Source organism: Rattus norvegicus, chromosome 6 (genome assembly GCF_021556685.1).
Source record: "Rattus norvegicus strain SHRSP/BbbUtx chromosome 6, alternate assembly SHRSP_T2T, whole genome shotgun sequence".
NCBI lineage: Eukaryota > Metazoa > Chordata > Mammalia > Rodentia > Muridae > Rattus > Rattus norvegicus.
The window spans coordinates 21,109,247-21,135,067 of record NC_141539.1 but is presented as its reverse complement, the minus strand read 5'-3'; the positions used below and the strand labels follow the sequence as shown (position 1 = coordinate 21,135,067).

Here is a 25,821-nt window from a genome sequence, read left to right as displayed (position 1 = left end):
CCCTTAACATTGGGAGTTTTTAAAGAAATGCTAATATGTCTGGTCTGTTTGTGCAGGTTACCTCCAGAAGCAGCCCTACTTCGGAGCAGTGGTTGGGAGGGTAGCCAACCGAATTGCCAAAGGAAGGTTCACAGTAGATGGGAAGGAGTACCACCTGCCCATTAACAGAGAGCCCAACAGTCTCCATGGAGGATTCAGAGGATTTGATAAGGTGAGCTGGCCCTCGACAAGAGCCACTTGGCACACTTTACGGGCCCCTCAAGCCGGTATTTGCCAGACCCTAGAGCACCTGTGTGGTGGAGGGATCCAGGGGAGGGGTTTGTTCCAGACTTTGACAGCCTTGGACTCAGGAAGCCGGGCATCAGTATCAGGGAGCCGGGTTAATGATCATTCCTGAGACATGGCTCAGGTACTCACATCCATGTTCTCTAATCATTAACACTTATTAAAACCACACGTGATCACTGAATGAGAAAGCTGAGACCGACTCTCCCCCCCACCCCCCCAAAAGCTAGACATCTCCTGGTGGGATAGCCAGGCCTGCCTGCCTGGTCCCAAACCCTCATTCCTACCTCCACTGTAAGTATTGATGTCCTCCAAGGCCACCAGGAGTGTCCCCAATCCTCCTAGTACCTGTCCTCAGCCCCCTCCCCCATGCATAGCATGTACAACACTTAGATCTACCCTTCCACCCAATTGCTTTGTTCCCCAAAGTTAGCTCAGGTCGTCTCCAGTTTCCCATTCCTAGACAAACACTCCCATCACCCAAGCAACTCTCTGGGAAACAGGTTGGGAAAGTAAGTGGATCAGGCAGATCCTCTGAGAGGGGCAGATCCCCCACCTCCTGCTTCCCACCCCACTGCGATCCCCACCTCCTGCTTCCCAGTTCAGCTGTGCACCCAGACCAGTTTCATTCTGAGCTGTGAGGGAGAAAACTCCTGAGGTATTTGGGCTGTGCAGCTTAGGTTGCCTCCTAGACTCTAGCCAGAGAAGATGATGTGGGCCGCAGCCGAAAGCCACCACTTTTCTGCCTCTGGCCACTACCTCTTCTGTGGAGGGAAGTTGGATGCTCTGTTTCCCCGCTCCTGTTACCGGCTTCCTCTATGGCCTAGAACCAGATCACACTGTGGGGAAGAGCAGGAGGAAGAGGGGCGTGTCAGCCATGCCAGCATTATGGTCGAGGATCTCTAGAATATTTCCAGTCCGTGAACAAACCTCAACCCAGGGGAAGTTGGACCCAACTGTGGTTGGGACAGGAATCTTGAGGGGAGTCTGAAAGCAGCAACCTGGTGTAGCTTGTTCCTCCTTCTGTCCCACTGTGTTTGTCTGTGGTATTCACTAGCATGGCTTTCCTAGCAAACACAGACAAAAAAGGTCTGTCTCTATACACCAGGATCTCTTGTGCCCCATGCTGGCCCTGACCTGGCTGAGAATAATCTTTAGTTTATGATTGTCCTTTCTTCCTTCCTTCCTTTCTTTCTCTTAAATTGCATTTTTATTTACATTTTAAAATGTTATCCCATTTCCTGGTTTTCCTTCCAGAAATCTGCTATCCGCCCCGACCCCTGCTTTCCCCGCCCCTCCCCAATCCCCCACCCCTACTTCTTTGAGGATGTTCCCTCACCCACCCACTCCCTCACACCTCCCTGCCCTGACATTCCCCTACACTGGGACATTGAGCCTTGACAGGACCAAGGGCCTCTCCTCCCATTGATGCCTGACAAGGCCATCCTCTGCTGCATGTGCAGCTGGAGCCATGGGTCCATTCCTGTGCTCTCCTCCCCCGGGATAGTGGTTTCATCCCTGGGAACTCTGAGGGGTCTGGTTGGTTGATACCGTTTTCCTCTTTTTTTTTTTTCCGGAGCTGGGGACCGAACCCAGGGCCTTGTGCTTGCTAGGCAAGCGCTCTACCACTGAGCTAAATCCCCAACCGATACCGTTACAAACCCCTTCAGCTCCTTCAGTCCTTTCTCTAACTCCTCCATTGGGGACCCTGTTCTCAGTTCAATGGTTGGCTGCCAGCATCCGCCTCTGTTCTTGTCAGATGCTGGCAAAGCCTCTCAGGAAACAGCTATATCAGGCTCCAGTCAGCATGCACTTCTTGGCATCCACAATATTGTCTGGGTTTGGTGACTGTATATGGGATGCATCCCCATGTGGGTCAGTCTCTGGATGGCCTTTCAGTATCTGCTCCACACTTTGTCCCCATATTTCCTCCTGTGAGAGTATTTTTGTTCCCCCGTCTAAGAAGGTCTGAAGCATCCACATTTTGGTCTTCCTTCTTCTTGAGCTCCATGCAGTTTGTAAATTGTATCTTGGGTATTCCAAGCTTTTAAGCTAATATCCACTTATCAGTGAGTGCATACCAAGTGTGTTTTTCTGTGATTGGGTTACCTCACTCAGGATGATATTTTCTAGTTCCAGCCATTTGCTTAAGAATTTCATAAAGTCATTGTTTTTAATAGCTGAGTAGTACTCCATTGTGTAGATGTACTACATTTTCTGTATCATTCCTCTGTTGAAGGACATCTGGGTTCTTTCCAGCTTCTGGCTATTATGAATAAGGCTGCTATGAACATAGTGGAGCATGTGTCTTTTTTATATGTTGGGGCATCTTGTGGGTATATGCCCAAGAGAGGTATTGCTGGGTCCTCAAGTAGTGCAATGTCCAATTTTCTGAGGAACCTCCAGACTGATTTCCAGAATGGTTGTACCAGTCTGCAATCCCACCAACAATGGAGGAGTGTTTCTCTTTCTCCACATCCTCACCAGCATCTGCTGTCACCTGAGTTTTTTTTATCTTAGCCATTCTGACTGATGTGAGGTGGAATCTCAGAGTTGTTTTGATTTGCATTTCCCTGATGACTAAGGATGTTGAACATTTCTTTAGGTGCTTCTCGGCCATTTGAATTCCTCAGTTGTGAATTCTTTGTTTAGCTCTGTAGCACATTTTTTAATAGGGTTATTTGATTCTCTGGAGTCTAACTTCTTGACTTCTTTGTATATATTGGATATTAGCCTTCTATCAGATGTAGGATTGGTGAAGATCTTTTCCCAATCCATTGGTTGCCATTTTGTCCTATTGACAGTGTCCTTTGCCTTACAGAAGCTTTGCAGTTTTATGAGGTCCCATTTGTCAATTCTTGGTCTTAGAGCATAAGCCACTGGTGTTCAAGAAAATTTCCCCTGTGCCCATATATTCGAGGCTCTTGCCCACTTTCTCTTCTGTTAGTTTCAGTGTATCTGGTTTTATGTGGCGGTCCAAGATCCACTTGGACTTGAGCTTTGTACAAGGAGATAAGAATGGATCGATTTGCATTCTTCTACATGCTGACCTCCAGTTGAACCAGCACCACTTGTTGAAAATGCTGTCTTTTTTTTCCCACTGGATGGTTTTAGCTCCTTTGTGAAAAATCAAGTGACCATAGGTGTGTGGGTTCATTTCTGGTTCTTCAATTCCATTCCATTGATCTACCTTCCTGTCTCTGTATCATTACAAATGATTGTCCTTTCTCTAGCTGCCCCATGCTGGAATTGCTAGTTTGTTTGTTTAAAGATTTCTTTTATTTATTTGTGTGTTGGTGTGTGTGTGTGTGTGTGTGTGTGTGTGTGTGTTGGTTTGTGTGTTGGTGTGTGTGTTGGTGTATGTGTGTGTGTGTTGGTGTGTATGTATGTGTGTGTATGTGTGTGTGTTGGTGTGTGTGTGTTGGTGTGTGTGTTGTGTGTGTGTTGTGTGTTGGTGTGTGTGTGTGTTGGTGTGTGTGTGTTGGTGTGTGTGTTGTGTGTGTGTATGTGTGTGTATGTGTGTGTATGTGTGTGTTGGTGTATGTGTGTTGTGTGTTGGTGTGTGTGTGTGTTGGTGTGTGTGTGTTGGTGGGTGTGTGTTGTGTGTGTGTTGGTGTGTGTGTGTATGTGTGTGTGTGTTGGTGTGTGTGTATGTGTGTGTTGAGTGTGTGTGAGGACACATGTGCATGGGTGTCTAAGGGAGGCCAGAGAGGGTATCAGGTTCCTGGATCTACAGTGACAGGTAGTTGTGGGTACTAGAAACCCGACTCAGCTTCTTTGCAAGAGCAGCCAGCACCCTTAACTGCTGAGCCAGCTCTCTAGTCCGGGCATCACCAGTTTTATGTGGTTGTGGGGGCTGAACCCAGAGCTTCCTGCCTGCTAGGTATACACTCAGCCATCTGAGGCACATCCCCTAAAACCCTGCCTCAGTACATTTCATATTGGTACAGCTGAGTACACTCAGCAGGTTAAAACAAGGGTCTAAATTAGCCCACATTTCTAGAGGCCGGAAGTTCAAGGGCAGGACCTCTGGTCAGGGCCTCCGGTTTTGTTTCAGATATGCCCTCTGTTTTATCCTAAGGTGGAGAAGGTATCTTAGAATCATTGTGCCAGCTCAGGTCTTTTCTTCCCCTATTACAAAACCACCCTGGAGGCGGGAGCTGCACTAACTATCACAACCTTATCCAATCCTGTCAGATGCTCTGCCTCAAATACTCCTACATGCATTTGAGAACCAAGTTTCCAACAGATGAAACCTTTCAGTGGCACATTCCAGTGTTGGCAATGTCCTTTAGTGGTTCGAGTCCCCGCTGTGCACCTGCAAGGCTTAGGGCCTGGATTACTCCGGCTCCCGATGGCCCCTCACATAACGCAGGAGCCCAGATGTGAGCAGTGTGCTGAAGGAAGTGGGTGGGAGCAACAGGGAGGGGTTGGTGGGATTCGAACTCCTGAAAAGCAGATAAGGTCTGTCCATCTGTGGATGTTCAAGAGATGACTGTGAAGGGGAAGACGTGGCTGCCCTGGAACCGCTGAAGTTTGGGGCAGGATGTTTACTACAGTAGCACAGCAGCAGCGTTGGACGTGATACTTGTTCACTCGACTCGAGTGCAACAATAAATGAATAATTTAGTTCGGAGTTACTGTGCTTTTTCTATTTATAGCAGCACTTTTTTAAAAAAGATGAAAATCAAGTCCTGACAGGACTAGAAATCGTACAAGAAAGACTAAAGATATGAAATTTCTGAACAATTGGAAACTCTGGGTCAGGAAACTTGTTCTGTGGATAGGACTTGCACTTAGGTAAGGATAATTAAAAAAAAAAAAATCTTTCCACTGTGCCCTTTCCGTGAAGGTCAAAAATCTAGGTGGCAAGGCAGTAGCATTTTATTTGAAACATTTAATTGTTAAAATTTTCCATTTGGTGACTTTTTCTTCCTTTTTTTTTCCCTTTGATATTTTTTCTTAAGGTTACCCATATAACAGGCTTCTTTAGTGCTTTAAATTTTTTTTATTTATTAGTGTATTGTGTGTATCTGTATATATCTTTGTGTGTGTGTTCATGTGTTCATGTGCATGTCTGTCTGTGCACATCTCTCTGTATGATTGTGTGTGCTCTCATGTACGCATGTGCACACCTCTGTGTGTGTGTGTGTGTGTGTGTGTGTGTGTGTGTGTGTGTGTGCTGTGCATGTGGAGTTCATAGGTCAACTTTGAGAAATCCATTCTGATTCTGCTGTGGGTTCTAGGAGCGGACCTCAGGTTATGCTGTTGCCCACAGAGCCATCTTATAATGCAAATGCTGTTGCCCACAAAGCTGGCTGGCCACCCCTGTATGTATGTCTGTGCCCTGCGTGCCTGGAAAAGGGCATCAGATCACCCAGGACCGGAATTACAGATGGTTGTGAGCCAAGATGTGGGTGCCGAGAATTGAACCTGGATCCTCTGCATGAGCAACAAGTGCTCTTAACCACTGAGCCAACTCTCCAGCCCCTAGATCTTTCTGTCTTTGGATGCTTTGAAACTTTACCATTTCTGGCAGTTAATTAGGATATCATCCATCTAATCTCAGTGAATTTGTTCTCAATGTGGTGTCTTTCACTGTGGGGAACTCAGAGGCCTTCACCATTGCTGGTCTCCCCTTCCTGTCAAATGCACTTTGCGTGAGAGCAGACCCTGCTGGGAGTTGAGTAGACCACACCTAGCCTCATGGGCTGTTCCTCTGGTCTAACGAGACAGTTTAGCTTCAACTGTTCTGTGACAAAAATGGAGATCTGGCCAGTTAAAGTCATATATGCCAGGAGGAAAGAGGGGGAGGCAGTAAAGAGATTACGAGTTGGAGGCCAGTTTAAATTCAACCCACAGCCTACATCCGTTCCTTTTAGAGAAGGATCTTTAGGCTGCCACGGTGGTTCAGTGGTTAAGAGAACTTGCTGCAGCTGCCAGGATAGTGGTCGCACCTTTGATCCAAACACTCAGGAGGCAGAGGCAGGCAGCTCTTCGTGAGTGTGAGGGCCAGCCTGGTCTACAGAGAGTTCAAGACAGCCAGGGCTAAAAGGAGCAGCCCTGTCTTAAAATAAATAAATAAATAAATAAATAAATAAATAAATAAATAAATAAATAAATAAATAAATAAATACTTGCTCTTTCGATCTCTGTCCCCACCATTACGTAAGGTGGCTCATGGCTGCCTTTAACTCCAGCTCCAGGAACTCTGACTCCCTCTTCTTACCTCTACCGGCATGTGTGTATATCCCACACAGATACATACTTTTTTAAAATTAAAATAAAATGTATACATTTAAACAAACATGTTTACTGAAGACAGAATGTGGAGCAGGGTGGGCAGTGTGTGAGAAACATGTTTGATTTCAAGCGAGTTCTGGCTTCACCTCTGTGTAGACCTCGGAGTATCCTAGGCTTCTCTTCTTCCCGCAGTGTCGGGGCTGGAAGCAGGCAGCCTCACTTTGAACTCAGTACTGAGCGAACAAAGCTAGTTGTCGCTGTAAGAAATGACTGGTGCGCAACTGTTGGCCTCCACCTGGTGGGACCAAATATTTAAGGTGACTTATGTAAACTAGACAAACAGCCTAGGAACACTCAGAAAATTCTCTCTCTCTCTCTCTCTCTCTCTCTCTCTCTCTCTCTCTCTCTCTCCCTCCCTCCCTCCCTCCCTCTCTCTCTCTCTCTCTCTCTCTCTCTCTCTCTCTCTCTCTCTCTCTCTCTCCAGAGACAAAGTCTCTTCATGTGTAGCCCTGGCTGCCCTGGAACTCACTGTGTAGACCAGGCTGTGGGCTGGAGAGATGGGTCAGTGGTTAAGAGCACTGGCTGCTCTTCCAGAGGTCCTGAGTTCAATTCCCAGCAACCACATGGTGGCTCATGACCATCTATACTGGGATCTGATGCTCAGTTGATGCTTGACTGAAGAAAGCAACGGTGTACTCACATTAAAAATAAATCAGGGGGTTGGGGATTTAGCTCAGTGGTAGAGCGCTTGCCTAGCAAGCACAAGGCCCTGGGTCCCCAGCTCCGAAAAAAAAAGAAAAAAGAAAAAAAATCAGTTACTTCTAAAAAAAAAATGACACGGGGCTGGAGAGATGGCTCAGCGGTTAAGAGCATCCGACTACTCTTCCAGAGGTCCTGAGTTCAATTCCCAGCAACCACATGGTGGCTCACAACCATCTGTAAAGAGATCCGATGCCCTCTTCTGGTGTATCTGAAGACAGCTACAGTGTACTTATATATAATAAATGAATAAATCTTTTTTTTTTTTTTTTTTGGTTCTTTTTTTCGGAGCTGGGGACCAAACCCAGGGCCTTGCGCTATGAATAAATCTTTTTAAAAAATGACACTTGTAACAGACTCCCCTTTTATATCTGAGCTTTAGTTCCCTGGTCATTTGGTGCCTCCTGAAAGTCTTCTCTTAGACAGAAAGAGCCCCTGTGAAGTTGCCACCTGGGTGCAGCTAATAATGGGCACTCAGGAAATGTTGCAGTGCCCTTTGCTAGAGGTATGAGCTAGGATCCCTGGCAAAGCCAAGAGGTTCAACTGTGAACCCAGGATTCCCATGTCTGTTTGCAAAAGCCCTTCTAGAGAACGTCACCATAGTTCTTACAGTTCTTTCATGTTTCCTAAAAACAGAAGACCCCTTCAGGATAGCTTTTTCAGTAACTCTACTTTAGGAAAAGGTTGGTGGCCGAAGTGATACTGTGAGCTGGGGACACCCTGGTCCCCAAATCAGAACTCCTGACTTGTGACTTGGAATTCTTCCAAATGGAATAAGTGTGCTGTTTGCTTTAACCCCTGTCCAGGGAGCCTGGTCAACCTCAGAGTACTTAGAATAAATATTTACAGAGGGGTTGGAGTAGAGCTCTGTGGGAGAACATTTGCCTAGCGTGTGCAAGGAACTGGGTTCCAACACCAAAATAATAATAGTAAGAATTAAATGTCTACGTATATTGTTTTTGAAGCTAGTATCTCACGTAGCCCAGGCTGGTCTTGAACTCCTGAAGAGCTGAGCGTGACCTTGGACTCTTGGTCCTCTTGCCTTGGCCTTCCGTGCATTGAGGTTATAGTCACGCATTACCACGCCAGGATTTCTGTGGTTCTAGAACTTGAACGCAGGGTTTTATGCACGCTGGGCAAGCACTCTGCCTACTGAGCTACATTCCTGGCCTCAGGGTTATCTCTAAATATTACAAGTAGGTTTTGATGTCTTATATTTGTCAGAGCGAAACTCCGGGATTAAAATACACATCAAAGCCAGGCAGTGGTGGTTCACACATTTAATCACAGCACTCCCGAGATATGGACAGGTGGATCTCTGAATTCAAGGCCAGCCTGGTCTACGGAGTGAGTTCCAGGGCAGCCAGGGCTACAGAGAGAAACCCTGTATCAAAAAAAAAAAAAAAAAAAAAAAAAGAAAAGAAAAGAAAAAAGAAAAAATGGAAATAAATAAAAAACAAAATCAAAGGAAAAACAAAACAAAGGGAAACAGACACATAAATATAAAGTTAGGAGAAGAAAATACAGGAAGTGCAAGTCGATGAAGAGGAAACAGTTTTCTCTTCATTTATAAAACCGTTTTAGATGGGTTGAAGCCTTTATTTCTTCACCACCAGCCCCCTTTCCAGACATGGCTCTTTAAATATTGAAATGTGTCATTTGATGGGGACCACTGTGACTAAGCTTCTCTAAACATCTCTCCCCAGGTCCTCTGGACTCCTCAGGTGCTGTCCAACGGCGTCCAGTTCTCTCGAGTCAGTCCAGATGGTGAGGAAGGCTACCCTGGAGAGTTGAAAGTCTGGGTGACATATACCCTGGATGGCGGAGAGCTTGTAGTCAACTACAGAGCCCAGGCCAGCCAGACCACTCCAGTTAATCTCACCAACCATTCTTATTTTAACCTAGCAGGCCAGGTAAGTGGACTTCCTCCTTCTCTCCTGCTGTAGCCAGAGTGTGGAGGGGTGACCGAGGGGTGTGACTGGGGGGACCAGCCCATGTCGAAGATGAACTTAATGCCCTTGGTGATCAAAAGGGCCCAGCAGAGCATCTGACCTTAAAGAGATGCTCAGTAAAACCAAAGTCATAGAGGAAGAGGGAGTGGGATGTCACCCTGCCAAGGGAGGCAGCCATCTCCCTGGGAGGCCGACACACGACACGTGTTTTCACAAATTCTCCTCCATCTTGTTGCACATTTGCTCTCCTTGCTCTTCTGCTCCCCCGGAATTACTCCCATGTCGGAAATGAGCTTGTTTGCCTCAACCCCTCTAAAAAATGCTGCAGGTAGTGTGTGCGTCTGGCCGTGTGGCCCCGCAGCCTCTCCCAGGACTTCTGCTGTCAGCCCTGTCCGGTGTGGTAGGTGCATGGACAGGGCCCTGGGCGTGCATTTAGAGCACCTGACGTGGTCTCAGTCTCACAACAGTGGCTAACGTTGTGGGCAGCGCTTTATGAGGTTGTTGGTGAAAACATTGAAACCATCCTGGCAGCAGGGCTCTTAACAACATCTGAGAGTTGTGTAGAGCCATCGATAGTCCCTTCCCTCGGTAGCAGCCCTCTGCAAGCCGAGTCATGCCCTCCTAGTTGTTTAACCTGATAAAGAGGCTGTCCCACGGTTCAGTGGAATGTGGAGCCAAACTGCAGCTTCTGTCTCTGTGACTTCCTCCTCACCTCAAGAACTCAGCTTCTCTAATCACGTCAATCACGCTGGCACGGTTTCCTACAAGCTGGTGGCTATGACCAGCTGGCGTTGGCTTCCATTCTCACCTTTACTGGGTTTTGCTGCTGATTTGCTGCTGGTAGCTTCTGGAAGTAGCAGGTAACTGGTTCTTACGGAATCTCCAAAGTTCAGAATAACAAGCATGACTTTTTCTCACCTTTGTTTTTCATCAACCAATTCTTGGTTGGTTGTTGGTTGGTTGGTTGGTTGGTTAGTTGGTTAGTTGGTTGGTTGGTGGTTGGTTGGTTGGTTGTTGGTTGGTTGGTTGGTTGGTTGATTGGTTGTTGGTTGTTTGGTTGTTTGGTTAGTTAGTTGGTTGCTTGGTTAGTTGGTTGGATGGTTGGTTGGATGATTGGTTGTTGGTTGTTTGGTTGTTTGGTTAGTTAGTTGGTTGCTTGGTTAGTTGGTTGGATGGTTGATTGGTTGTTGGTTGTTTGGTTGTTTGGTTAGTTAGTTGGTTGTTTGGTTAGTTGGTTGGATGGTTGGTTGGTTGGTTGTTGCTTGGTTAGTTGGTTGTTGGTTGGTTGGTTGGTTGATTGGTTGTTGGTTGTTTGGTTGTTTGGTTAGTTAGTTGGTTGCTTGGTTAGTTGGTTGGATGGTTGGTTGGATGATTGGTTGTTGGTTGTTTGGTTGTTTGGTTAGTTAGTTGGTTGCTTGGTTAGTTGGTTGGATGGTTGATTGGTTTTTGGTTGTTTGGTTGTTTGGTTAGTTAGTTGGTTGTTTGGTTAGTTGGTTGGATGGTTGGTTGGTTGGATGATTGGTTGGTTGGTTGGTTAGTTGGTTGGTTGTTGCTTGGTTAGTTGGTTGTTGGTTGGTTGGTTGGTTGATTGGTTGTTGGTTGTTTGGTTGTTTGGTTAGTTAGTTGGTTGCTTGGTTAGTTGGTTGGATGGTTGGTTGGTTGGTTGATTGGTTGTTGGTTGGTTGGTTGTTTGGTTAGTTAGTTGGTTGTTTGGTTAGTTGGTTGGATGGTTAGTTGGTTGGATGGTTGGTTGGTTGGTTGTTTTCAGGAGGGTCTCATTTCATAGTCCAGGCTGGTCTGGAACTCACAGCCATCTTCCTGCCTCAGTTCCTGAAATGCTGGGATGACAAGTGTGAGCTGCTGTGCCCATCTTCTAAATTTAATAAATAGAACTTTCTATTGATTTATTATTTCTGTTTTCAGTGTTGGGTCCTCACTCAAGTGAGGGTGGGGAATCGTGTTTCTCAAAGAATGGAAAAGGTATGAAGGCTGCAGGTGGTTTGGCTTTTATCTTTCTGTCCTAGCCCGTGCCCACTGCAAAACTAGGGCACATGTTTTCTATTGAGACTTTACCTCAAGAGCCATGGTAACACATCAGGGAGGGCTTGAGGTGGAAAGCAAGCCGCATGGTTCTGGTGTGACTTGATAGATGTGCCATCAAGGACCCATTTGTACATTTTCCTTCTGTCTTAGTTACTTTTTATTACTGTGAAAAGACACCATGACCAAGGCAACTTGTAGAAGAAAGAGTTTGTTGAGGGCAGTTTCAGATGGTGAGTCCGTGACCATCATGACAGGGAGCATGGCAGCAGGCATGTGGGTGTGGCTCTGACCCACCAGTGTGAAGCTGAGGGAGAGAACTAACTGGGAATGGTGGCTTTGGAAGCCTCAAAGCCCACCTCCAGCAATAAATAACACCTCCTCCAACAAGGCCGCACCTCCTAATCCTTCCCAAACAGTTCTACCAACTCGGAACTGAGCATACAGATATATGTGTCTATGAGGGCCATTCTCATTTAAAGCACCACCCCTTCCTTCGTGGTTGGGATTTTCTCTTCAGACTTGTTTCCCTGTAGCCACAGAATGGCTGCTATAGCTCCAGAAGTCTCATCCGAGTATACAAATCTCTTTCCTTGCGTATCTATACTATTCCTTTTCCAAGGACAAATGGGACACTTTCTAGAAGCACCACAGGCTTTGTTTCACTTTCAAATCAGCCAAAGGTGTGACCCATGCTCTACCTAACCCAACTGCCAGCAAGGAGATTACTACAGAACGGTTGTCTTTAGAGGCTGGCGAGGGTTCTTCTTCCCTGAACATATATGAACTCGCCGACATTAGTCAGCAAGTCTGATTTCTTCCAGGGGAAAGGGAGGTGAGGAAGAGGAGTCGCTGTGACTCTTAGGTAGAAATCTCTTCTCTATTACCTCCTGCAAGAGTCGTTAGGAGCTGAATTAGGCAGTAGTCATGTCGACGCACGGGAAGGTCTTCTAGGCCTATGCTACTCATAATGGGCAAAGTGTGCAAATGCTATAGTTACAACCAGCCACAGTCAAGGGAAATTACCAGAAAAACAAAACAAAACAAACCACCTGAATTCAGAGCCCAGTCTCAAGGTCTGTGTAGTAACCAGTGTTTCGTGACAAGTTTTCGTCAGCCTGGGAAGGAAGTGAATCTGACGGTTATCTCCGACCAGCCTAGACCACTGCATTTTCCAGACGCAGAAAAGGTGCTTCCTTCTCTTCAGTGAAGAAATGTCTGGGCTGTTCAGAGGGCAGGCTCCCGAGACACACCGCTGCTCCTCACCCTTCTTAGTACCTCAGACACCTCCATCTATTTGGTGTGTGGCTTTCATGTTGGTTTTCTTCCTGCCTCGGTGCTTAAAAAAATTTTTTCGAAAGAAAAAAAAGAAAGAAAAACCAGTGAAGGAAATCCCTGAGCAGCTCTGCTCCCGTTGTGAAAGCCGTGGGAATAAGGCACCTGCTCATCTACGGGAGAGTTGTATAAAGTCAGACGACGCCTGACGCAAAGGACCGAGTCACTGATCCGGTGACTTGGGCACATTCAAGAGCACTGTGTTGTGAAGTAGATGGAATCTACGGAAGGGTGTCTACTGAGGGACGGCATTTATGTGAAGTTCCACAACAGAAGAAATCAGTCTATAGCTATAGAAACCAAAACTGTATTCTGGTTATAAATGGGTATTGATCTCTTTTGGAGAGTTGGGAGGCGTGCTTCTGGAAAAGGAGAGCAAAGATCTGGACATGGGCTGGGCCGCGGAGTGAAGACTCAGGCTCAGAGGCCGTGAAGGAGGCAGTGCGCTTGGCTCTGTGCTTTGGGACTCTTCTGCGCTGCAGATAGACCCTGTTGCTCCTGATCTAGTGCCTCTGACGCTTCTTACCCAACCGTCCGTGCTCATTCACAGCAGAGCCTCTGGCTAGTGTAATGAAATCCATTTCTGCTGTGTTTAGACACAGATCCCAAGTCTCGGAACTTTGGCCTCTCTTCTCAGAATGACTCATTTGATCGTGCAGCCTGAGTCTTTTTGGATCAACATCCCACCCAGCTCCTGTTTGCCCCTCTGGGACCTTCAGCAGAACTTGTGCTGAACTTCACTCATGGTTTCTCAGAATTGGCACTAACTGGGGGAGGTGATTCTTGGCGGTAGCGGGGGTGGTTCTGTGCAGGTAGGGCGTTTGACAGCCTCCCTCCAGTGTAGAAGGCAGCAAGCAGCCCTGTTTCCAGACACTGCAGATGTCCCCCTGCAGGACAAAGTCACCCCGGCCAAGAAACCTTGCTTTAGCTGATTTTTGAGCAGTCATAAAAGTGACAGCCCACGCTTGGCTTCTTGTCCCTGTTTTCCACTGTGTGGCTTTAAGATACTGAAAAATAAAAAAAAAAATATTGCTCATATGTTTGCATATTATAAAAGACTTTTTCAATTTACAAACAGCATATCGCCTTAATAACCTGTACCCGTACCTCAGAAGGACCCTGGGAAAAGTGTCTCCCAGGATCTACCAAGACAAGTAAGGTTCCAGAGACTTTGTGATTCCCAGAGGGACACCCATCGAAAGCCAGAACTGGGTCAACCCTGGGCCTTCTGACCACTGACCCAGGCTCCCTAGACCGGTTGGTTCTGCCTCAAAGAACAAGATCTCAGAAGCAGGAACTACGATTCTGACTCCTGTTATGTGATGAGGAATTCATCCTGTGGATAGGAGGGAAGAGTGACAGATAGCTTTCTCTGATGAACCCGAAGTGGTCCCTGGCTATGCAAGATTTATGTGCCCTCCCCCCTTCTTTCTACCTTATATGTGAGAGACTTGCATGCTAAGGTCACTTTTTATGTGTTGAAAATTGTACTTATTTACATGTACATGTATATACACACATGCTTGCCATGGGTCACATATGGAGGTCTGAGGACAACTTATGGGAGCCAATTCTCTCCTTCTGCCCCATGGGTCCTCGGGACAGCCACGACAAGAAGTTCCTTTACCCGCTGAGCCACATCCATCACTCCACAATTATATTTGACAGTTCCTTCCAAACTTGTCAATAGAGATATAGAGGTTCTATCTGCCTTCCTTTAAGTGACCTTATTAATCATAACCATTGGTCAGCCATCAATGCTTGAAGACATTTTTGCAGAAGATATAAAATGAATATGTAAAATAAAACCCAGTAGCTGGTCGTGGTGCAAACTTTTAATCCCAGCACCCAGAAAGCGGGGTCAGGTGGATCTCTGTGGGTTTGAGGCCAGCCTGGTCTACGTGGTGAATTCCAAAACATTCTCAACCCTCACCCCCTAAAATAATAAATACGGAAGCAGTACATCTTCTTTACCTCTTTTCCTACCCAGGGCTCCCCAGATATATATGACCACGAAGTCACCATTGCCGCAGATGCATACTTGCCTGTGGATGAAACTCTGATTCCAACAGGTCAGTGGGTTTAAACTACTGTGTTGTGGAGGACCATGGTTCCCAGCCTCAGAAAGGTTGTTACTTTGTAAACCGTTACCATGTTCACCTTTCCTAGGTAAAGTCCTAGTAAAAGTGGTAGTTCTGTTAACTAATGTATCACATTTATACGAGAAGTTAACGGTAAGGGGAGTTGATGAAAGGTGTGACACAGATATATTAGTTTTTTACTCACTTTGCTGTAAATCTGAAATTCTTTCAAAAATTCAAAGTGAAAAAAATTGTATGAAGATTGGCTTCACTTTTACTGGACAGTGGATCTTGCACTAGGAAAGGTGTGTGCGTGCGTGTGTGCCTGTTTGTTCGTGTGCGTGTATTCTTTAACACAATGGGTTTGTGTTTATTCTTGCAAATTTAAAGGTAAGTATATGGACCTACACACTGAACAGCATTGACAGAGGAATTAGACGGGGCGGAATGGAGGCTGTACACGGGGCCCACGCATTGATCTCAGCACTCAGGGAGACCTCTGTGTTACAGGCCAGCCAGGGCTTCAGCATGAGGTTTCTTCTGTCACTCAACAGCAAACAAACCCAAAACTTAATTGGGGACAGATGCTTAAAGAACTTCCATGTCACCTTGTGGAGTCCACCCATTTCATTTTCTGAACTCAGAAAAATATAACTTTTCATTTTTCTTCTCTCTCCTGCCCCCCTAGACTGGCCAAAGCTTGAACATGGTTTCTCTGGCACTCTGAGCATTCTTTCTCTGAAGCCCCCACCCCCACCTCCAGCCATATGCTGTGTGTCAACCTGCATTATGGGAGGCTTGGGTTTTTTTTTTTTTTTTTCTTATCCTCTTCTTCCTTTTTTAAAATGATTCTATGGGCGTCTGTGTTTGCCTGTATATATGTGTGCTCGGGTGTCAGATTCCCCTGGAGCTGAAGTTACAGACAGTTGTGAGCTGCCATGTGGGTGCTGGGATTTGAACCTGGAATCCCTGGAAGAGCAGTCAGTGCTCTTAACCCCTGAGCCGTCTCTCCAGACCTCTCATCCTCTTCTTCCTGGCAATGGCCAAGATTTACAGCTTGTCTACCCTATTGTTTTTCTCTCAAATTTGAATAACAGTCCCTAAGTTTAAAAAATAATAGCCAGGCAGTCATGGCTAGTGGAGCACACCTTTAATCCCAACACTTAGTAGTCTGAGGCTTCTGTGAGTTCAAGGCCAACCTGATCTACAGAGCAATTTCCGGGACAGCCAAAGTTACACCGAGAAATCCTGTCTCAAAACCAGTATAAATAAATAAATGTAAAAAAAATCGAACGGAATAATTTTGAGAAGTTGAAATAAATAGACTACAATTTTTGACATCTCAGCTTTGAATATTATTCTGGTTGCTAAGCTGGCTTTAACGGCGTTTCTGCCTATCCCGCTAATGTGTCGTCTCCTGATACTTATGTGACTCAGTGGATGAGCAGGAACAAGCTGGCCCATCTTGTCCTAGATGCAGAATCATTGCATTACAGCATTAGAGCAGTGGCTTCTGTTGGTGACTGATAAGGGGGAAGGGAAGCCAAGCGGCTTCACATGGGACACATGTATGTGTCTGCACATCCGAGAGTCATCTTATGCATCCTGCTGGGCTTTAATCTAATGAAAGTCACACACGTGCACATCTGGCGTCCACAACGTGTCATGACTGGGAGGGGCACAGCTCGGAGTGGAATGGAATGTAAAAGTCTCCTCTGTCTCAGTTCTGCACCAGAAATGTCACGGGTGGGAGGGTGAGTTTCTGCACCTTGTACTAATATTGAAAACCTGTTGAGTGGGAGCGAAGGGTTCCGGACTCTGGGAGCAGGAGACTGCCCCAGTCTTCACGGTGTTCTGTTTGTCTCTTTGTGTAACCTTGACTGGCCTGGGCCTGTGTAGGAACTGCCTTGGCTTCCCGAATGGGGGTCTCAGGCATGCACCATCCTGCCCAGCTCTCACTTCCTAACCAGGCAAAGGCCTTCTGTGTGTGAGTATTGCTTTAACATCTAACCGTACAGACTCCCATGTGTGTGAGCAATGCTTTAACATCTAACCGTACAGACTCCCATTTCCCCTTTTGCAAATAGGCGGAAAGTAGACAGTTTAAGTAAGCTTGGCTACTTCAGGACAAAGTCTCAAAACCAGCCAACCAAACAAACAAAGAAAAACAGCCGGGAGGGGGACAGGGGAGGGAGGGCTAGAGAGGTGGCTCGGCAGGTGAAAGGGCATATTGTTATTCCTGAGGACGGGAGTTCAGTTCCCAGCACCCACATTTGGCACTCACAGCTGCTAAAACCCCAGCTGCAGAGACTCCGAAGCCTCCGGCCCCCACCTACACTCACGCACACTAACCCTGAGCACACATGCAGAGTTGACAATACTGTAAAAACACTTTTTAAAAAATTTGGACACCTATATAAAGTATCCAGGTTTTTCTTTATTCAAGTTGGCAGACCCATGAAGCATAGGTTTGCAATCAAGAGTGGTCAGTCCTCCTGTCTGAGTTTTTTGTTGTTTGGTTGGTTAGTTTGGTTTGCTTTGGCTTTGGTGTTTTGAGGCAGGATTTTTCTTCCTTCCTTCCTTTCTTCCTTCCTTCCTTCCTTTCTTTAATGTGTGTGAGTACACTGTCGCTCTCTTCGGACACACCAGAAAAGGGCATCAGATCCCATTACAGATGGTTGTGAGCCACCATGTGGTTGCTGGGATTTGAACTCAGGACCTCTGGAAGAGCAGTCAGTGCTCTTAACCACTGAGCCATCTCTCCAGCCCCGAGGCAGGACTTTCCTGTAGCCCTGGCTGTCCTGGACCTGCTGGGCAGACCAGGCTTCTTGTCTGAGTTTGATTCCCACTTCTATATCAGACAGCTCACAGCTGCCTGTAACTGTGGCTCAGAGAATCTGTCATCATCTTCTGGCCTCCTTGAAGGTAGCTATATGTGTGCACGAACATGCAGGAGCACACCCTTGTACAGATAAATGATAAAGGCAAATCTCCTTTTAAAAAACAAACCAGGGGTTGGGGATTTAGCTCAGTGGTAGAGCGCTTGCCTAGCAAGCACAAGGCCCTGGGTTCGGTCCTCGGCTCCGGAAAAAAAAGAAAAAATAAATAAATAAATAAAAATAAAAAAAATAAAAAACAAACCGAGAATGTGTACGTTAAGCAGTTGCCCCTGCCATGGGCTCCATTCCAGAACCCCGTATGGATACCACAGTTCTCATCTGCGTAAGTCCCTTACATAAAATGCGTTTGCAAATACCCTACCTGCATCCTTCTTTGGGACTTGTTTTTGTTTGTTTGCTTCGAGTCCAGGCTGGGATGGAGCTTAGCATGTAGCCCACAATGGCCTTGAATTCGCAGTCCCCCTGTATCAGCATCCTGGGTGCTGACACTACGGGTGTGTATCACCATGCTCAGCCCCCCTTCCTACTTACTTACGTTAGCTCTAGATTACACAGCATATACCTAGCTTTTTACAGATGCTGTGTTGTGGGGTTGTGGGCTTGCGTCTGCTGCACCACAGGGCACCGCCGCTTGGGGAGCGGACCTCGGGAGTTTGACTACGCTTATCCCATACCGCTGAGGTGGGGATGTTGGGTTATAGGGAAGCAACCAGGCACTGCTCCAGGGTGGAAAAGCAGCAGGCTTGGTGGCCATTATGGCTGGAAGTGCAGAGAGGCCTCTACGACTTGTAGGCGAAGGCCTTCTTCATGGCTCCCCTCAGCGGCTCTTGATGAAAAGAGACAGTCCATGGTTCAAAACAGTTTATTGTCATAGTGAAAGTGCATGCGTAAAACCTTATCCCACTGCTCAGGGTGGGCCCGAGGTTAAATACCTTTTGCAGGGAGGAGTGTCTGGGAAGGGAAGCTTATTGGCTAAGCCCTCCACACCTCTAGGTACCTCATTAGCATGGAGAACTCTATTTTGGGCCTACGTGACTGATGGCCACAGATATATGGGGATCTGCAGCTATGTGACAGGGACCTGGTGCTGGGAGCAGACAAAGCGCCTACTGTCCCTTCAGGGTCTCCAGGGCTTCTAGCCTTTAGCTCGACCTTACCAGGCTTCCTCTCATGGTCTCCAACCCTGCACTGTGTGAAGAACTATTGTACTGTGCTGTTTAGGATAATCAAAAGAAAAGTCTGTGCATGCCTAGTACAAATCTAATATTTTTCCCCTAAGTTGTTTAGCTTTTTGTGGGGTTGAATCCACAAATACCAATTCTGATATTTTGAGATGTATGGACCAACTGTATCTTCATGAGAACTTTTTAAAAGCCTAATTTGAATAATAATGAAAAGAGGTAAATACACTACATTTTTCCAAAGCAAGAAAATACCTAGCTACGATTTATAGTAACCATTCTTTCATATAAGATTGTGTGTGTGTGTGTGTGTGTGTGTCTATGTGTGTGTTTATTCTGGGACTTGAACCCAAATACCTCGTGCAAGTGGGGCAAGCATAGTCCTATGAGCTACATCCCCAAACCAAGAAAAAAAAAATACTTTAATTCCCCACAGAAGTAAGAAATCTTCAATTTCAAAACAAAGAACACTTGGCTTTAAATTTTCATTGTTTTATTTATTTGTTTTGTGTGTATACGTGCGGTGTGAGTGGGCAGGCATCACAGGTAGGTGCTTGAGTGCCGTGGTAGAGTACGGAGGTAAGAGGATAACTTTCAGGCTGTGTCTCGGGGGTTGAACTTGGCTTGTCAGACGTGGCAGGAGATACTTTTAAAGAGTCACGATGGCACATTGACCCAGTGCCTCTCCATTTTCTGTGTACCAGTGAGACAGTTATTGTAAGCTCATAACAGGACCTGACTACTGGGTCTGGAAGGCCACTTGTAGCCCTCCCTTCCTCTCTGTGGCTCTGTGAAGATGCGAGTGTTCAACCCGTTCACTAGATCCATTAGGACGCCAGCATAGTCCACAGCTCATGGTTTTCTCCCATCTACCATTTTGTTCATCAGTAAATGTTACCACTGTTCCCCATCACATTCAAGAACATGCCGTATGATTCTTTTGGAAGCTTCTCCAAAAAGCAGGTGCTATAAAGAACAGAGGAGCTGCTGTGGAGGATCCCAAGACGTCCTCTAACGTCTGTAGACCTGTTTATTTTATGCATACCAGTGTTTGCCTGCACCCGTGTGCCTGATGTTTGAGGAAGTATGAAGAAGGCATTAGATTGCGAGCCATCAAGTGGATGCGCGGAACTGAACCTGTGTCCTCTACAAGAGTAGTAAGTGTTTTTAACTACTAAGCCATCTCTCTGGTCTCCATGACTCTCAACATAAACAAAGCCCCATAGAGATGACTTCATTCTAGAAGCACCCCAGAGGGCCCAACCATCATTCCATCATCCAGAAATGCTCTGCCTGCCCGCTGCTGGGAGGCCCAGGAGTTAGTTAGCCATCTAGTAGAGAAGGAAAAGAATTATCTGTGAAGGTGGAAGATGTCAGGACGGCATACACGTGCATCGTTAGGGAAGGAGAGGAGGCAGATGCAGATGAGAAACCTGAGCAGCATCAGGACCAGTCCTAGAGAAGTGCTGTGTTCCGGCAGCACCAAGACTGGACCAGCTGCTGTGTGCCGTAAAAAAGTTAGCTGGGTCCATGTCACATTTGCATTGAGCTCAGTGCAACTTCAAGGCCTGGATTCACTGTGAAGGAGCTCAAGGCAAATCCATGCAGAGCAGGCTCACGGATGTACCCGAATCTGGCTCCAAACTTCCAGGTGTGGGAATCGATGTGCAGTAGCTAGAGGTTGTAGTGTTCTTGTTGTTGTGTTGTTGCTGCTGCTGCTGCTGCTGCTGCTGTTTGGGTTTAGTTTGTCTTGTTAATTGGGGATCTTTATGGTTTTGGTTTTGGTCGTTGGAGATGGGGGTTTCTCTGTGTAGCCCTGGCCATCCTAGAACTTGCCCTGTAGACCAGGCTGGCCTTTAATTCAGAGATCCGCCTCCCTGTGCCTCCCAGGTCCTTGGTTATGAATATCTTCTACTCTATAAATTATTTATCTTGCTTACCCTCCAGGTCTTCTAATTTCTACCTTAAATCCCTGCTTGTGTGTTTATTTTTCAAATCTCTCTGTGTAGGGCCGTTGCTAATTTCACTTGTAGTTGAGAGATAGGAAGATCTCTATTTCCATCACTGTAGAGGAGATAAACGCAGCATTAAGTACTCCCGAGCTGATAACCAAGCCATATCTGAAAAAGTGACTCATGCAGAAGAATCAATAGTAGATTGGGGTTTGATAGACGTTAAAGCAGTATTTTCACCATGAAGCTCTCGTTGGATCATATGAATTCCTTGGCTTTTGTGGGTTTGTCTAGGTATTTAATCTAATTATTATTTCTGTGTGTGTGCACGTGTGCGTGTGTGTATGTGTGTGTGTGCGTGTGCGTGTGTATCTGTGCGTGTACGAGTGCTCTCAGAGTCACAGATGGCTGTGATATTAGGCTGGGAACTGACTGTCTGTCGTCTGGAAGGGCAGCCATCTCTCAGAGCCATCTCTGCAGCCTCTGATTATAATGTGTATGGTTTCAATTGCTCGACCACAGGTCAGCTGTCAGTGGGTTCTGTGGAGTCCAGCATGCAAGACAGTTCCCAGCACAGTCCTTTCCTTTTTGTGGCTAGTAGTTTATACTTACATTTAGGTTTCAACTCTTTATCTAACCTGTAATCTAAACTGTCTTGAAGGGAGACGCTGACGCAGAACTAAACTTTGGGGGCGCTTTTGCTCTGGTTAGACACGGCAAACAATTTTTCAGACGATGGGAGAACTTGTGTGCTGAGACAGTACTGCGGTGTATTTTACTGTAACGGTAATAGTAAAACAGTGGCCGGGCTACTGTCTTTCCCGGTGTCTGTTGGGGAGGAATCAAGTCCTATTCTGCGTTGGTATGTTTCCTGCTTACTCACTGGGCGGCTGTTGCTTAGAATGGGACACTGCGATATATGAGAACTGGGAGGTGTGACAGTGGCAGGATGGGATAACTCCCTACACACTCCAAGCTCCCACGTAAACCTTTACCCCAGGCACCCTCGGGGTCCCTGTTTTACTCCTTTTGTCAATTGTAGGGGACATAAAAAATGTCTTCGGCCCTCTTTGTCCAATAAAGCATAGAAGACAACAGCCTATGGGGTCTGGCTTCTCCATCCTCTCCTTTGTCCTGTTCCTACATGGAGAGACTCTCCTTCTTCCCAAGTCAATGCAGCAGTAGGGACATGCACAGCCTTCGCTGGGGCCCAACAAGACAATTTAAAGTTACCCCTGCTCTCGCCATAGGCAGTTGTTTCCAGCTGGAGTTTTATGACACAAACGAGCAGTATGTCTCGTGTGTTCAGTGCTGGGCTACAAGATTCGGGCATCTTTGCTCTCCACTTGAAAAATAAATAAATGAAAACCAAGGCAGGTGGTGGTGGCACACGTCTTTAATCCCTGCACTTGGGAGGCAGAGGCATCAGGATCACCTGAACTCAAGAGTTCAAGATCACCCCAGGTAACATAGACAGACCCTGGGTCAAAGAGAGTAAGAAACCGAAGGAAAAGAACACACATCAAGTAAGACAAATATTTTGAGTCAAGTCCATTGGCTAGCTGTCAAAACTGATCCACGGGATGATACGTTTGGCCCTTCTGAACTCACAGCCGTCGGCCATGGCAACCTCTCTCTTGCACCTTGGCAGGCTGCCCTTGCAGAAGGCGTCTGTGGGGCTAAGATCTCCTTTCCACCCACAGCCCAAGCCAGCAGTTGACTGCATGTTGGTCATTAGCTCTGCGGTTTCGCCAAAGCAATTGTTTTTAAGCTTCTTAAAACAAACAAACCCCCAAACCCTTGCTGCTCATGAAACATTTACTCTTTGGTAAGACATGAGAGTCTGCTTTCTCCAGGGCAATCACAGGTTGGTTCTCTTGAGTGTGTTTGCTTTGTGTACTGTAGGCAGATCTAATCCTGAGAGGAAACTCCTAGAGGCCATTTGCAAGAAAGGACAGATGAAATTAACACTGTTCACAATAGCCAGGCAGTGTTGGGACAGGTCTTTAATCCCAGCACTTGGGAGGCAGAGGCAGGTGGATCTCCGAGTTTGAGGCCAGCCTGGCCTACAGAGTAAGTTCCAGGACAGCCAGGGCCACACAGAGAAACCTTGTCTCGAAAACCCCAAAACAAAAAACCCAGTGTCCAGTCTAGGGGAAACTTCCATATCAGGCCTCTTTTTTTATGTTTACGAGTATGATGTACATACATGTCTGTATACATGTTCTTACATGTGTGGGTATGCATGCTAACACACGTGCATGAGGAAGCCTTAAGTTGATGCCTTATTTATGATTGAGGCCCAGTCTCTCGGTCAGACCTAGAGCTTACAGATTATGCTAGTCACCCTAGCCAGCTCTTGCAGAGATCTTCCGTCTTCTCCCAGGGGTGGAATTGCAGGGACGCCACCTCCTCTCCCCAGCATTTACCCAGGCCTGAGGGTCCAAACGCAGGTTCTCAGACTTGCATAGCAAGCCCTGTGATTACCGAGCCATCTTCCTGACTCCAGTGTCTGAATTGTGTTGGGCGTTGTGCTTTAGCACCTGACTCTAGTACCCTGCTCCCCAACAAGAGAAAACAGGTTCCCTACTCAGGTAGCAAGCCAGCTCACTGTGAGCATGTGAGAAAGTGTAACCCCGAGGTGGATGGGCTCCTAGGCTTGGAAATCGTGGTTCTCGGGCTTTGGTCTTAGAACGGAGGGAGCAGGAGGCAACATCACCCTGTACAACTGAGTTTAGGTTTTGCTACATTGCATCTATCTGTAGTAATATGTGAGCCATTAAGAAAGCAGAAGTGGATGCATTGGCCTGCTCATCTTACATTAACATTAGGGGGAGTTGTTTAATTTTGTCTTGTAAGTTTAAAACTCCTCTCCTTAAGAAAATATACCTCTTGTTTTTTAAAAACTTTACCCAGTCGGTGATATCCTGTACCCCATCTGCATCCACCTGCTATTCTTGCTACAGTGAGTTCTGGAAAGCTCATTCTAAAGTTTCATGAAAGCAGCCCAGTTTTGCCCAAATTAGAGTTCTGGTAGGAAAGGCTTACAACAAACCTGTTCAGGGAGGCCCAGCTAGCTGTGTAGCAGTAAATCATTAGGGTCACCTCTGTACTCCTGGTTGGTTCTCACCTGCATGGCTCTGCACCTGCCCAAGAGCTCTGGATTCACGAATGAAAGACATGGACACACAACCTTTGTATATAATATGCTTAACATCTGGGCACTTCCAAACCTCTCATAGCTAGCTCACACTCCCCTCCAGTATTCCTGAGGTAAGACTTTCTAAATCTGTATTTTACCCTTGCTGCCCTGTTTCCTTCTGGGCAGCCCTCGCATGGGGTCGCTTTCCCTTTGCACCTACATTCCAGCCGTCTCACCCTCCTGCTCCTTCCCGGCATGGTCCATCCTGCACCCTTCTCGTGGAGGGACTCCCCTCTCCCCCCTCTCCTTGTTCTTGCCTGGGAATCATGAAAGTCCAGCCTCTGTCCCCCCTGCCCAGCCATCAGCTACATGTTTCTGCTTTATTTCAACCTCTTTCCATTCAACATACAATCCGGTCAGTGATTTAATTACTCCTCTAGGGTAGATCTGTCTTTCCCCAAGAGAGAAAGAAAAATTCCAAGATTGCCTCTTGTCTCCAAGATCTTGCCAGTGAACACTGACAGTCGTGCGCTGGCACGTGGGCTTAATCTCTCTGGGGTTCTAACAGACAATTCCTCAAGACTTCATCTAACCCTAAAATAATGCCCGAGGTCCCGGGTGTTTCTTTCAACCATCTGCACACCGTTTCTCTTTCCTTCCAGCCTCCACACCACTCTCTCAGCCCTTAGTCATCCAGTCCTGCTGATTTCTAGCCTCTGATATTCCTCAAGTCTCTTTCGTCTTCCTCACTGGTTACAGGACTCTGTCTGTCAGTACTCTCCTGGTTTAGGCAACTTTTTTTTTCTCTAACCAGGGCCTAACTTACATTGTGAGAACATAACTTTTGATCAATACACAAATGGAAAGGTGAAAATACAACCTTAAAGATTTATTTTCCATCTGGTTCCTAAATGCATCTAAAATGCAAATCTTATTTCAATAATTACTCCTCTAAAATATTTTGGTAGGGTCTGGGCAAGTAGATTACTTGCCTAGCGTGTATGAAAGCTTGGAGTTTGTTCCCCAGCACTGCGTATACTGCAGTGGTACACATTTTCCTGAGTCTCAGCACTCAGGAGATACAGCCTGGGTAAGTCATAAGATCTTGGTCACCCCTGGCTACATAGGAAGTTTGAGATTAGCCTGGGCTACACGAGACTTCATCTTAAAAAAATGCCGCCCCCCCCCACTTCACCCCCCCTTCACATTGCTACCTACCCAGCCTGGACACTTGGCGCTTTTCCAAGCTGCAAGGCCATGCTTGCTCACACCTCACCAACCTCTAAACCCCCACCCCCATTCTATGGGGACTGTAAATACGGACGTTGCCTCCGAAATGCCTCTCACCCTTCAAAACCCATATGTTCTCCTTGCCTGTCCTTCCCAACCTTCTCCAATGCAGCTTTGTTTCCTGTGCAGGGTTTTGGTAAGGTCTGGTGTTACATGTAGTTTTAAAAACACTCTACGGCCTTGTCGGGGAGCTGCCGTGCTCTAGCCCTTCCCGGCTCCATTTTTGTCCAACCCAGTTTAGGTCCAGGATTGGTTGCAATCAGCCCCAACCCAGCTTCTCTGTCTCTGTCTCTGCCTCTCCCCCCTCTCTCGAGCTCTCTTTCCCCCCCTCCTCTCCCTTGCCTCCCCCTCCCCCTCCCCCCCTTCTCCTTTCCGGCTCCCACCCAGCTTAGCTCCAGGATTGCTCGCAATCAGCCACAACCCAGCTTCTCCCCAACACCCCCACGCCCCTTGCTCCGGGAGTGGTTACCACCCTAGTCTGTTGAATCCATAGATAAAAGATACTCAGTTTTATTACTTTAGGACTTGCCTACTAGCAATTGTGCAAATACCTCCCACCTAGAAATGTGCGCCCTTATCAATTTATTATCTCTGTCTCTCCTTCCGAACTAAACTTGGTGGCTTGGATCAGATAGGCCCCTGCCCACATCTTTGGCCATCC

General features: G+C 46.7%; 1 protein-coding gene across 2 annotated transcripts in view; it reads left to right on the top strand.

Moving 5' to 3' along the window:
- The window catches only part of Galm (galactose mutarotase), a 51,965-nt gene that overhangs the window by 7,019 nt on the left and 19,125 nt on the right, over positions 1-25,821 (top strand). Inside the window, exons 2-5 of one of the 2 annotated variants that reach the window (XR_015621836.1) lie at positions 57-211; positions 8,994-9,200; positions 14,605-15,373; positions 17,462-17,782. Coding sequence is in view for 1 of the 2 variants with exons in the window: in NM_001007704.1 (NP_001007705.1) it covers positions 57-211; positions 8,994-9,200; positions 14,605-14,686 (444 nt within the window). In the remaining variant the exon portion in view is untranslated. Of the gene's footprint in view, positions 1-56; positions 212-8,993; positions 9,201-14,604; positions 15,374-17,461; positions 17,783-25,821 lie in introns of those variants that run through there. The other variant, NM_001007704.1, reaches the window with a different exon arrangement.